General features: G+C 45.0%; 2 protein-coding genes across 2 annotated transcripts in view; one reads left to right on the forward strand and one right to left on the reverse strand.

Moving 5' to 3' along the window:
• The window catches only part of LOC310823733 (uncharacterized protein), a 566003-nt gene that overhangs the window by 346788 nt on the left and 204782 nt on the right, over positions 1-14433 (forward strand). The gene's annotated exons all lie outside the window — the stretch shown is intronic.
• On the reverse strand, positions 526-13803 carry LOC310823728 (formin-binding protein 1-like; the record flags this gene model as incomplete). Its single annotated transcript, XM_083696579.1, is given in 18 exon segments — positions 526-533; positions 758-994; positions 1199-1286; positions 1288-1378; positions 2509-2594; positions 3447-3579; positions 4333-4436; positions 4833-4870; positions 4955-5126; positions 5435-5581; positions 6170-6298; positions 7037-7141; positions 7650-7712; positions 8454-8534; positions 9999-10065; positions 10993-11043; positions 11258-11373; positions 13644-13803. Coding segments are annotated over 18 exon segments (1740 nt in total). The 5' UTR covers positions 13668-13803.

The raw sequence follows: 14433 nt of genomic DNA on the forward strand, positions 1-14433 counted from the left end.
CAGTTATTTAACCAGTTATTAAATAGATATTAACCAATTATTTAACCAGTTATTAAACTAGTTATTAAACCAGTTATTAAATAGATATTAACCAGTTATTAAATAGATATTACCCAGTTATTTAACCAGTTATTAAATAGATATTAACCAGTTATTTAACCAGTTATTAAACCAATTATTAAATAGATATTAACCAGTTATTAAACCAGTTATTAAATAGATATTAACCAGTTATTAAACCAGTTTTTACATAGTTATTAACCAGTTATTAAACCAATTATTAAACCAGTTATTAACATGCTATTAACGCCCTCTTTCGAGAAACAACCTCCCAGAATCCTTTGCAGGCCATGCAATGACTCATGCGTGAACCACATGCCTTAACCCCGCCCCTTAAGCCATAACCCCTCCCCCCAGCCTGTCTGGCTCCTCCTCCCAACCTCCCTGGCTCTTGCCCCCAGTCTGTCTGGCTCCCCCCCCACCCCACGACCTTTTGACCTTTTTGGACTCCGCCCCCGCCCCCACTCAGGAACCTGTAAGGACCAATAGGAGGAGAGAAGAGGAGGAGTCACAGGTAAGTCACATGATAGATAGATAGATACTGTAGACAGACAGACAGACGGATAGAATAATAGATAGATAGACAGATAAAATCAAAAACAATCGATCTGATCACACACACACAGATACGTGTGTGTGTGTGTCTCTCTCTCTCCCCTCCCCCCCAAAAAACAAAATCAGATATACGTGACCGCACCTTTCCTCTGGTCCCCCTCCTCCTTGTCCCTCCTCCTCTTCTCTCTCCCCCCCTCCCCCCCTCTCGTCTCCTCCTCCTCCTCCTCCCCCCCTCGCCTCTCTCTCTCCACGTACGAGCTGGGGACGTATCCTTCCTTCCCTCCCTCCGTCCGGGCCCGGGTCCAACCGTCCCCCTTGTCCTCCTCCAGGACAGAGAGGACCTGTCCCTCTGTGAGGGGGAGGGTGCCTTCGTTTTGACCTGTGGGGGGGGTTGTGTGTGTATGAGAGAGAGAGAGAGGGAGGAGGGGAGAGAGTGTGTGGGGATGTGTGTGTGAGAGAGGGAGGGAGGGGGGGAGGAAAAGAGGGAGGGGGAGAGAGTATTATTAGCATGTAGCATGTTATGTCATCATTTGCATTTGCATTTGCATTAGCGTGAGCTTAGCACACACACACACACACCCACCGTCAAACGAGTACAAAGCTGTGCAGCGTCCGATCACGGGGAGAGGATCCCCGTCGTCATCATCGTCGAATTCATCGTCAAACTCCGAAGCGTGTGTGTGTGTGGGTGGGGGGGGGGTGGGTGTGTGTGTGTGTGTGCTCCTGGGAGGAGGGGGGGTCGTCGTTGTAGCCACCGTCGGGGCTGAGAGAGAGAGTCATTAGAGGTTAGCGTGTAGCATTGCATGTGTTAGTATGTTATTATGTACGTATGTATGTATGTATGTTATTATGTATGTATGTATGTATGTATGTTATTATGTATGTATGTATGTATGTATGTATGTATGTATGTATGTATGTTATTATGTATGTATGTATGTATGTATGTATGTATGAAAGTATGCATGTATGTATGTTAGTATGTATGTCTGTATTAATATGTATGTTAGGATGTTATTATTTATGTATGTATATACATGTATGTATGTATGTATGTATGTATGCATATTAGTTTGTGTCTATGTATTAATATGTATGCATGTATGTTATGTATGTATGTATATATGTATTAATATGTATGCATGTATTTATTAATTTGTATGTATGTATGAAAGTATGCATATATGTTAGTATGTATGTATGTATTAATATGTATGTTAGTATGTTATTATGTACGTATGTATGTATGTATGTTATGTATGTATGTATGTATGTATGTATGTTATTATGTATGTATGTATGTATGTATGTTATTATGTATGTATGTATGTATGTATGTTATTATGTATGTATGTATGTATGTATGTATGTATGTATGTATGAAAGTATGCATGTATGTATGTTAGTATGTATGTCTGTATTAATATGTATGTTAGGATGTTATTATTTATGTATGTATATACATGTATGTATGTATGTATGTATGTATGCATATTAGTTTGTGTCTATGTATTAATATGTATGCATGTATGTTATGTATGTATGTATATATGTATTAATATGTATGCATGTATTTATTAATTTGTATGTATGTATGAAAGTATGCATATATGTTAGTATGTATGTATGTATTAATATGTATGTTAGTATGTTATTATTTATGTATGTACGTATGTATGTTAGTTTGTATGTATATGTATGTATTCATTTGTATGTATGTATGAAAGTATGCATATATGTTAGTATGTATGTAAGTTAGTATGTATGTATGTTAGTATGTATTAATTTGTATGTATGTCTGTATGTATGTATGAAAGTATGCATATATGTAAGTATGTAAGTATGTATGTATGTATGTACGTCTGTTAGTGTGTGTGTGTGTGTGTGTAGTACCTCTCTCGCCCCGCAGGGGGCGGGACGTCACTGGGTCGCCTGTCACCACGGGAACCGTGCTTCCCTTCCACCTCCGAGAGCCAGCTCTACACACACACACACACACACACACACACACAGTTAAAGACGAAAGAACGCTCCCTTCTTCCCTCCTTCCCTCCCCCCTCTCCTCCCCCCCCTCCTCCCCACTTTTTCTCCCTCCCTCCCCCTCTCCCTCCCCCCACCTCGTTCTTGTGGATCTCTGAGCGGAGGCGGTGGACGGCGCCGTTGGTCTGGACTCCCTCCCTCTCCCTCTCCCTCTGTCTCCCCCCCTCTCCTCCCCCCACCTCGTTCTTGTGGATCTCTGAGCGGAGGCGGTGGACGGCGCCGTTGGTCTGGACTCCCTCCCTCCCTCTCCCTCTGTCTCCTCCCTCCCTCTCCCTCTGTCTCCTCCCCCTCCCTCCCCCCCTCTCCTCCCCCCACCTCGTTCTTGTGGATCTCTGAGCGGAGGCGGTGGACGGCGCCGTTGGTCTGGACTCCCTCCCTCCCTCTCCCTCCCCCCCTCCCTCCCCCCCTGTCCTCCCCCCACCTCGTTCTTGTGGATCTCTGAGCGGAGGCGGTGGACGGCGCCGTTGGTCTGGACTCCCTCCCTCCCTCTCCCTCTGTCTCCTCCCTCCCTCTCCTCCCTCTCCCTCTGTCTCCTCCCCCTCTCCCTCCCCCCCCTCCCTCCCCCCCTCTCCTCCCCCCACCTCGTTCTTGTGGATCTCTGAGCGGAGGCGGTGGACGGCGCAGTTGGTCTGGACTCCCTCCCTCCCTCTCCCTCTACCTCCCCCCCTCCCTCCCCCCCTGTCCTCCCCCCACCTCGTTCTTGTGGATCTCTGAGCGGAGGCGGTGGACGGCGCCGTTGGTCTGGTCTCCCTCCCTCCCTCTCCCTCTCCCTCCCCCTCTCCTCCCCCCACCTCGTTCTTGTGGATCTCTGAGCGGAGGCGGTGGACGGCGCCGTTGGTCTCCGACAGGGAGAGCGAGAGGGACTGGGCGTCGCCCATCTGGGGCGAGCGCAGGTACACGTCCCTCATCTTGTTGAGGGCGTCCCTGTGTTGGGGGGGGGGGGAGAGAGAGAGAGAGAGGAGAGAGTTAGTCATCTTGTTGAGGGCGTCCCTGTGTTGGGGGGGGGGGAGAGAGAGGAGAGAGTTAGTCATCTTGGTGAGGGCGTCCCTGTGTTGGGGGGGGGGGGAGAGAGAGAGAGAGAGGAGAGAGTTAGTCATCTTGTTGAGGGCGTCCCTGTGTTGGGGGGGGGGGAGAGAGAGGAGAGAGTTAGTCATCTTGGTGAGGGCGTCCCTGTGTTGGGGGGGGGGAGAGAGAGGAGAGAGTTAGTCATCTTGTTGAGGGCGTCCCTGTGTTGGGGGGGGGGGGGGAGGGAGGGGGAGAGAGAGAGTCATCTTGGTGAGGGCGTCCCTGTGTTGGGGGGGGGGAGAGAGAGGAGAGAGTTAGTCATCTTGGTGAGGGCGTCCCTGTGTTTGGGGGGGGGGGGGAGGGAGGGGGAGAGAGAGAGTCATCTTGGTGAGGGCGTCCCTGTGTTGGGGAGGGGGAGGGGGGGGGGTGGAGGAGGAGGGAGGGAGGGGGGAGACAGAGAAGGAGAGAGAGATGTTGAGGGAGAGAGAGGGGGGGGGGGGTCCCGTTTGCGGTCGAGTTACGGTCAAGATTCAATTTAGGGTCAAGTGACGGTCATGTTACGGTTCTGGGTCCCGTTTGCAGTCGATTGACGGTCAAGTGACGGTCACTTTACGGTCGAGTTACGGTCAAAACTCAATTTACGGTCGAAAAACATGGTTAAAACACGGTTACCTCTGGTCCACCTCCTTCTGTAACTCTCTCCCCAGCTCGTCCAACCGCTGCTGAAGCCTCTTCCTCCTCTGTTCAGGGGGGAGGTGACTGAAGTCCTCCAGAGACGGGGGCTACACACACACACACACACACACACACAGACAGACACACAGACAGACAGAGAGAGTGAGAGAGAGAGACACACACACACACACACACACACACACACACACACACACAGTTAGGACAACGACCATCGAAAAACCTACCAGTCGGTGTGTGTGTGTGTGTGTGTGTGTCTCTCTCTCTGTCTTAGCACGCTAGCAGGTGGGGGGAGGAGAGGGGGGGGAGGGAGGGGGGAGGGGGAGAAAAAGTGGCGAGGAGGGGGGGAGGAGGAGAGGGGGGAGGGAAGGGAAGTGGAAGTGGAAGGGAAGCACGGTTCCCGTGGTGACAGGCGACCCAGTGACCCCCCCACCCAAATCCCCATTAGCATTAGCGCCCATTAGCCCCATCTCTCTCACCTTGGGCTTCTTCCCAAACAGCCACAGCTTGTTCTTGGCTTTCCCCAGGGAAGGCTTCCCTCCTCCCCCATCGGGACCTCCAGGGTGACCCCCTCTCTCTCCACCCCCGGTACCCCCTCCGCCTCCTCCTCGCTCTCCCCCAGAAAGGGAGTCCGATTTGGGGGTGGAGAGGGCCGAGTCGGAGCCCGTCCTGGAGGTTGTGGAGGTTGTGTGGTGGTGGCTGTAGTCCTCGAAGGGGAAGTCACCGGGGGGGTCGAAGCCCGACTTGAAGGATTCGATGACGATGGCCGAGTCCTGGAGGCGTTAGCGGTAACAGGTAAACCGTCATAGGGGAAATGCTAATGCTAACATGTAACGCTAACACGCTAATTCTAGAAAGTTAGCATGTTGGCCATTAACCTATTAGCATGAGCATATTAGGCCTGGGATGGAGGGTTAGCGTTAGCATGTTAGCCTTCAGTGCTAGTTGGCTTAGGATGCTAATATGGAGGGAGGGAGGGAGGGAGAAGAGATGAGAGAGTAAATGGTAACATGCTAACACGCTAACATGCTCAATGGGAATGGCCATAGGCCAACGGCAACATGCTAATATGCTAACTCACCCGCCGCTGGTCCACCGCCTTGGCCGCCGCCACCATGCCCTCCAGGCACTTCTCCACGATGGGTAGGACCCGGCGCTCCACCTCCCCCAGGGAGCGGTACGCCTCGGCCAGCTTCACCGTCCGCAGCTCCTCCATGTCCTGGAGGTTCTAGCACAATAACACATTAGCATTAGCATCGACCTATGGCGATTCACATATTAGAACGTTAGCGTGCTAACGCCAACATGCCCCAGGGAGCGGTACGCCTCAGCCAGCTCGACCGTCCGCAGCTCCTCCATGTCCTGGAGGTTCTACCATAACACATTAGCATTAGCATCGACCTATGGCCATTCACATGTTAGCATGCTAATGCTAAATTGCCACAGGACCCGTTGCACCACCAGATTAGACACACACATGCATTAGCCTACAATGGCTAATGACCATTCAAATATACAATGACCATTCACATGCACACAGAGATTAGCATTAGCATAACACACACACACGTTGAGAGAGACACACACACACGTACACCAACATACACATGTTAACGCTAACATGCTAACATGGGAAGGGCCATAGGGCAATGCTAACATGCATGTTGAAGGACTGCAGCTGGGCACACCGACACACACTAACCCTGATGCTAACATGCTACGGCTAATGCTACCATATGTAATTTATCATAGGTCAATGCTAACACGCTAACGCTAATACGTGTAAACGGCCTTAGGGCAATGCTAACATGCTAACCTGGAAGACCTGCGGCAGCGTCTGGTGGAAGTGGCGCCACTGGTCCTTGTTGAAGGACTGCAGCTGAGCCGCGTAGTCGTTCTTGCTCTCGTCGGCCGCGTGCGTCCGGAGGTACAGCTGGGACTTGGCCTGGAAGGTGGGAGGGAGGAGGGGGGAGAAAGGAGGAGAAAGGGGGGAGGAGGGAGGAAGGAGGAGGTGAGAGAGGAACACGTTTGATTTGGTTTTGTGGGGGTTTGGCAGGGGGTGGGGGGGGTGAGAGGGAGAGGAGAAGAAAGGGGGGAAGGATAAGGGGGGAGAGAGGGAGGGGGGGGAGGAGAAAGGGGACAAGTTTTATTCGTTGGGGGGGGGGGTTCCCGTAGGAGGTCGAGTCTGGGGTCACCTGGGAAGAAGAGGAAGAGGAGGAGAGGGAGAGGAGAGAGGAGGAGGAGAGGGAGAGGAGAGAGGGGGAGGAGAGAGAAATGAGGAGAGAGGGGGGAGGACAAAGGGGGGAGAGAGGAGAAGGGAACAAGTTTTGTTTGTGGTGGGGGTTTTCTCGGGCACCTGGGAAGAGGAGAAAAGGGGGGATGAGGGGCCTCGCAGCATGTAGCATTTACATGAGAAAACCCATAGCCTGTAGCATATAGCACATTAGCGTGTTAGCGTCACCTTCTCCACCTCCGCCTTGGTGGCGTTAGCATCGCTGCCGAGGCGCTCGTAGCCCAGCCGACACCGACATGTAGCATGCAGCATGTCCATGAGAAAACCTATAGCACGTAGCATGTGCGAGAGATAACCTGTAGCACGTAACGCACGTAGGACTTAGCACTTAGCATGTAGCACGTACATGAGAAAACCCACAGCGCCTAGCATGTAGCGCGTTAGCGTTACCTTCTCCACCTCGGCCTTGGTGGCGTTGGTGTCGTTGTCCAGGCGCTCGTAGCCCAGCTGGCACTTCTCCGCCTCGCGGCACTCCCTCTCAAACTTCTTCCTGCTCTGAGGATGGAGGGATGAGGGAGGGGGGGAGGGAGAGGGGGAGATATTATAGACATAATGCGGCAAGAGCAGAGAGACACACCCTCATCCCTCTCTCCTTCTCGCCCTCCCTCCTTCCCTCCCTCCTTCCTTCTCTCCCTCCTTCCCTCCCTCCTCCTTCCTTCTCTGCCTCCCTCCTTCTCTCCTTCCTTCCTTCCCTCCTCCCTTCTCTCCTTCCTTCCCTCCCTCCCTCCTTCCCCCCTCCTTCCTTCTCTGCCTCCCTCCCTCCTTCCTTCTCTCGTTCATTCCCTCCCTCCTCCCCTTCCTTCCTTCTCTCCTTCCTTCCCTCCCTCCCCCCTCCTTCCTTCTCTGCCTCCCTCCCTCCTTCCTTCTCTCATTCATTCCCTCCCTCCTCCCCTTCCTTCCTTCTCTCCTTTCTTCCCTCCCTCCCTCCTTCCTTCCCTCCCTCCCTCCCTCCTTCCTTCCTTCCTTCCTTCCCTCCCCCTCCTCTCCCCTTTTCCACACTCACCCCGTCCATCTGCTTCCAACATTGATCCAGATACTGCTGGGCTTTCCTGCCTTCTTGGAGATGCTACACACACACACACACACACACACACAGAGAGAGAGAGAGACAGACAGACAGACACACACACACACAGATTATGTGGCATGTAGCATATAGTACATAGCATGTAGCATATAGCACGAATGATGAAGAATATCCCATGTATTATGTAGCACGTAGTGTGTAGCACGTAGCATATAGCACGAATGATGAAGAATATCCCATGCATTATGTAGCACGTAGTGTGTAGCACGTAGCATATAGCACGAATGATGAAGAATATCCCATGTATTATGTAGCACATAGCATTAGCACGTAGCACATAGCACGAATGATGAAATACGCTGCCAAAAGTCAGGCAACTTGATGGTCGCGGCGTAGACGGTAGCATTAGCCGCTTCTCCCGCCCCGCTCGGTCCAGGCATTGCAGGGTAGTCGTTGCCATCTTCGGACGTCGACATATTCTTCTCACAGGGTCACCAATGTGGAGGTGCGGTAAACAATGAGTCCGTTTACTCTCCACATGAACTACAACTACCAACAACACCGAGCGGGCATGACAGCGCGCCCGGAAACAAAACACATATCCACTTCCGCCCACCACCCTCTCTCTTAAAGGCACAGATGCCCTTGTGTGTGTGTGTGTGTGTGTGTGTGTGTGTGTGTGTGTGTGTGTGTGTCTCTCTCTCTCTCTCGCTCTCTCTCTCTCTCAGGTCACTACAATGTGTTATATACCATGTAGCATGTAGCATTAGCGTCACTCACATGCTTCCTCTCGGCCTTGAGCTCCTGGGAGTATCTCATGAGCTCCCCGTACACCCGGTGACCCATCTCCTCGGCAACCACCTGTTATTAATATTAATATTATTATTGTTAATATTATTATTATTAGTAGTAGTAGTAGTAGTAGTAGTAAACATATTATTGTTATTATTATTATTATTAGTGATATTATTATCCATTTTATTATGAATATTATTGATATTATTATTAGTATTATTGTTATTATAAAAAATATATTTTAAAAATGTTAGATATTAATATTGTCATTAATAGTAGTAGTAGTATTAATATACTTAATATTTAATTATGTATCCTACATATGAAAAAATATAAATATAGTTCTAAAAAAGGGTTATATATTGTTATTATTATTATTATTATTATTATTATTATTATTATTATTAATAATAATGATAATAATAATATACTTCATATATTGAATTCATATAAAACATTTCGAAACCTATCAAATAAAAAAATATTTGAAATATATATATTATTATTATTATTATGACTATAATATATAACGTTTTATTAGTATTAGTATTACTAACATATTTATTATTATTATTATTATTATTATTATCACTTATTATTATTAATATACTTAATATATTTAATTTATGTAAAACATTTCGAAAACTATCAAATAAAAATGTATCTCAAATATATATTATTATTATTATTACTATAATTATTAATAATATGTTGTATAATATATAACGTTTTAATAGTAGTAGTATTGTTATTATTACTAACATACAATATCTGGAGTCCTATATTTAATTACATATAATTATTAGAATATAATATATTAAAAATATATAAAATAGAAATATAAAAAAACTAATGTTTTATTATTATTATTACACATACACATGCAAACAAAAACAACATAAAAAAAATAGATTAGATAGATAGTATTATATATAAATATTATAAAACAATATTCTTTTTTTTTTTAAATATATATTAAAAATAATAATAATAAAACAATAAATAAATAATAATAATAAAAAAAGGGTTAGGGTTAAAATATATCGATACATAGATATAAAGATATAGATATATATAGATATATAGATATAAAGATATAGATATATAGACATAGATATATAGATACAGATATAGATAGATAGATATCGATATATAGATGTACAGATATATATATAGACATAGAAATATAGATATAGATATGTACATATGTAGATATATACATATACAGTGGGGGAAATAATTATTTGATCCCCTGCTGATTTTGTAGATATATAGTTATAGATATATATTTATAAATATAGATATATAGTCATAGACATAGATATATAGTCATAGATATATAGTTATAGATATAGATATATAGTTATAGGTATATAGTTATAGATATATAGTTATAGATATAGATATATAGATATAGAGTTACAGATATAGATATATAGTTATAGATATATAGATATAGATATATAGTTATAGGTATATAGTTATAGATATATAGTTATAGATATAAATAAATTATTATTATAGATGTACCTCTCTCTGTCCCGCGTAATCGTTCATCTCGGTGAGGATGGTGTAGAACGACAGACAGGAGGTGAACCTACACACACACACAGAAACACAGACACACACACACACACAAACACACACACACACACACACACACACAAACCCACACGGTAGCATTAGCATGTAGCCTACGCCACTGGATATCAATGCAACATTATCATGTAGCTTACGCCATTGGATTAGATTAGATTAGATTAGATTCAACTTTATTGTCATTGTGCAGAGTACAAGTACAGAGACAACGAAATGCAGTTAGCGTCTAACCAGAAGTGCAAAATAGCAGAAAGTGCAATGAACAGTATTTACAGGTAGTGCAATATATGAGCAGTAAGTAGTGCAGTATAATATAAGTAGTGCAGTATAGCAGTATATGAATTAGCAGTAGCATTATAGCATTATAGCAGAGTAAATAAGTTACAGTATGAACAGTGTAGCAGCATATGAGCTGTATGGGTAATGCAGTCTAGCAGTATATATGTATTAACAGTAACATGAGGTAGATAGCAGAATAAATATAAATATGGAATGCCGTATAAACAGTATAAACAGGTATGTACAGTATGTGCAGTAGTATTAAAGAAAATATAAGGATATGTGCATTATGAACAGTATGAACAGTATGGACAGGTATGTACAGAAGAGCAGTGGTATTGAGTAAGAGCAGGGGAGGGGAGTAATAGTGCAATTGTCCGGGTGGGGGGGGGGGGGGGGGTGCAGGGGTAGTAGGTTGTCAGGTCGGTGCAGTGTTCAAGTTCAGTAGGGTGACAGCCGCAGGGAAGAAGCTGCCTCTGAACCTGCTGGTTCGGGTGCGGAGAGACCTGTAGCGCCTCCCGGAGGGGAGTGGGGTGAAAAGTCTATGGTTGGGGTGAGAAATGATATCACTCCACCCTTAGCACTTAGCATTAGCATGTAGCCTACGGCCATTGGATATCAATTGCAGCATTAGCATTTAGCTTACCTGGGCTCCTCCTCTTTGGAACGCTTGGGACAGTACTTCTTGACCAGGTTCCTGAGAGAGAGGAGAGAGGGAGAGAGAGTTCATTTCTGTGTGTGTGTCTGTCTCTGTCCGTGTGTGTGTGTGCGTCTTCTTTGTGTGTGTGTGTGTGTGTGTGCGTGTGTGCCCGAGCCTCAGCTGTTTATGTGTGTGTGTGTGTGTCTCTCTGTCCGTGTGTGTGTGTGCGTCTCCTCTGTGTGTGTGTGTGTGTGTGTGTGTGTGTGTGTACCGTAGCTGCTTGGCATAGTGCTGCTCGATCTCGACGCGTTCCCGCACGAATTTCGCACAACGGTCCACAAAGTCGACGCCCCACTGAGTGTGTTTGTCGAGGTTGTCGAACTGGTCCTGAGAAAGAGGAGGAGGAGGAGGAGGAAAGGGGGAGGAGGGGGGGAGGAGAGGAGAGAGGAGGAGAGAGAGAAGTTGCTGTCAGTATTTTTTGGGGTTGTTTCAATTTTGTTTCAGAGGAGGATGAGGAGGGGGAGGAGGAGAAGAGGAGGAGGAGGGAGAAGTTAGTGTCAGTATTTTCTGGGTGTGTTTGTCCAGGTTGTCGAACTGGTCCTGGAGATGGAGAGGGGGAGGAGGAGGAGAGGAGGGGGGAGGGAGAGGAGGAGGAGGAGAGGGGGAGGAGGGGAGAGGAGAAAGGAGGAGAGAGAGAAGTTGGTGTCAGTGCTCTGAGGGGTTTTTGGGAAAAAGACTATCATCGTCACTTGGGCGAGAGGAGACGGGGGGAGGAGGAGAGGGGGAGGAGGAGGAGGGGAGAGGGAAAGGAGGGAAGTTGGTGTCAGTATTTTTTGGGGTTATTTCAGTTTTGTTTCAGAGGAGAGGAGGAGGGGGAGGAGAAGAGAAGATAGATGAGGAAGAGGAGGAGGAGGAGGGGGAAGAGGAGAAGGAGTGTGTGTGTGTCTGTGTGTCTCCCTCTCTCTCTCCACCTGCTCCCTGTCTCAGGAGCACCCACCCACACACACACACACACACACACACACACACAGCTGGAAAGCTGTCCAACGTCCAACACCATCTGTGTGTCACAGTGAGAGTCATTACGCCACATTAGCATGTAGCCTACAACCATTGGATATCACTACAACATTAGCATGTAGCCTACTCCATTGGGTATCTGTGTGTGTGTGTGTGTGTCTCAGAACCAGAACCACACACACACACGCCAGACCCAGACAGCTCAGCAGGTCATGTGTGTGTGTGTGTGTGTGTGTGTGTGTGTGTGTGTGTGTGTGTGTATGTGTGTGTGTGTGATAAGCATCCGACACACAAACACTTGAGGTCAGCATGTCTGTGTTTTGTACACAACAGAGAGAGAGAGACACACTCACACACACGTGTGTTGGACTTTGTCTCAAAGCCACGCCTCAGCATGAGTCAGTGTTCTACATGCTACATGATAACGTTGCATTCATATCCAATAGAGTGGGCTACATGCTAATGTAGTCGTGATATCCAAAGGATTAGGCTAAATGCTAATGTTGCATTGATGTCCTATGGCGTAGGCTAAATGCTAATGTCGTAGTGATATCCAATGGAGTAGGCTAAATGCTAATGTTGTAGTGATATCCAATGGAGGAGGCTAAATGCTAACCTTGCCTTGATATTCAATGGCCTATGCTAAATGCTCATGTAGTAGTGATATGCAATGGTCGTAAGCCACATGCTAACGTTGCATTGATATTCAATGGCCAATGCTAAATGCTAATGTGGCGTAACGACTCACTGTGACACACACAAACACACACATTTATTTTTAATCAATGATTCTCTTTTAATCTATATATCTAATAATAAATAATTAAATAAATATAAAAATAAAATATATACACTTCATAATAAAATTGTATATAAATATATTATTATTATAAAAAAGTATTATTATAATAATATTATTTTTTATTAGATTATAATACAAATTATTAGTATAATAAGTATAATACTTTTAATTAAATTTAAATATGTATGCATATATATATACATATACATATATAAACATACATATTTAAATTTAATTAAAACTATTATACATTTAATAAATCTATATTAAAAATATCGGAGTAAATCACGAAAGGAAGAAATAAACGAATCTTGAAAGAAAGAGACACACAGACACAGACACACACACACACACACTCTTACCGACATACACACACACACACACACACACACACACACACACACACCCACCCCCTTACCGAGACACACACAAACAAAAGACCCGTCCGACCGGTCCGACGTTCCTCCCCCGTTAACCGCCCCCCCCCCCACACACACACACACACACACACACACACCTACCTACCGACACACACACTTACCGACCTACACACACACTTACCGACACACACACCTACCTATTTACCGACCGACACACTGAACAAAAGACCCGACCGTAACACACACACAGACACACACCTACCGAACAAAAGCCCCTTCCGACCGTCCTCCTCAAACACACACACACCATACACAAACACCGAGAAACCGTTCAATAAAACGAATCAGAATGAAGATAGAAAAACAGAGACACACACATACACATAATAATTAATAATAATCAAATCAAATCAAATTAAATTCAAGAAATAATCGGGAATCAACGATAAACGTACCCATAATTCGGTTCCCCACGTCATGGTCGCCGGTGTAGATTTCCACGAAGAAATCCGGTAGTAGTCACCGTGTGTGTGTGTGTGTGTGTGTGTGTGTGTGTGTGTGTGTGTGTGTGTGTGTGTGTGTGTGTGTGTGTGTGTGTGTGTGTGTGTGTGTGTGTGTGTGTGTGTGTGTGTGTGTGTGTGTGTGCCGGTTGGAAGGAGGAAGTGTTTTTTGGGAGTCTCGGAGAAAACGGGAGGGTGACGTCACGTCACCGGGAGGGAGAGTCGTGGGTCACGTGGGTGAGTTTGTGAGACGGTGTGTGTGTGTGTGTGTGTGTGTGTGTGTGTTTGACGGCGTGAGTGTGTGACGGGGTGTGTCCGGTCAATCCGATCCATGAAGATCAAATGTATCTATATGTAATAAAAATATATATAGAATAGAATATAACAATAATAAAATAAAATAAATTATATATATCATAAATTATATATTTGTATATAATTTAGAATATTGTAATTTATATCATTATAAACTCATCATTATAAATCAAATTATATAAAATCATATATATAATATACAAATAAAATAAATATATTTAATATATTTATATGCAATATAATATTAAAATAAAAAAATATAAATAATAATAAAAAAATATAAATAAAAAAATCATATATATAATAAAATATACATTTTTAATAAAATACATATATTTAATATATATAATATATATTATAATATGAAAATAGAAACATATATATAATATAATATAAAAATAAGTAATAAATAAATAATAAAATATATATA

Source organism: Argentina silus, assembly GCF_951799395.1.
Source record: "Argentina silus genome assembly, chromosome: Y".
Classification (NCBI taxonomy): Eukaryota; Metazoa; Chordata; class Actinopteri; order Argentiniformes; family Argentinidae; genus Argentina; species Argentina silus.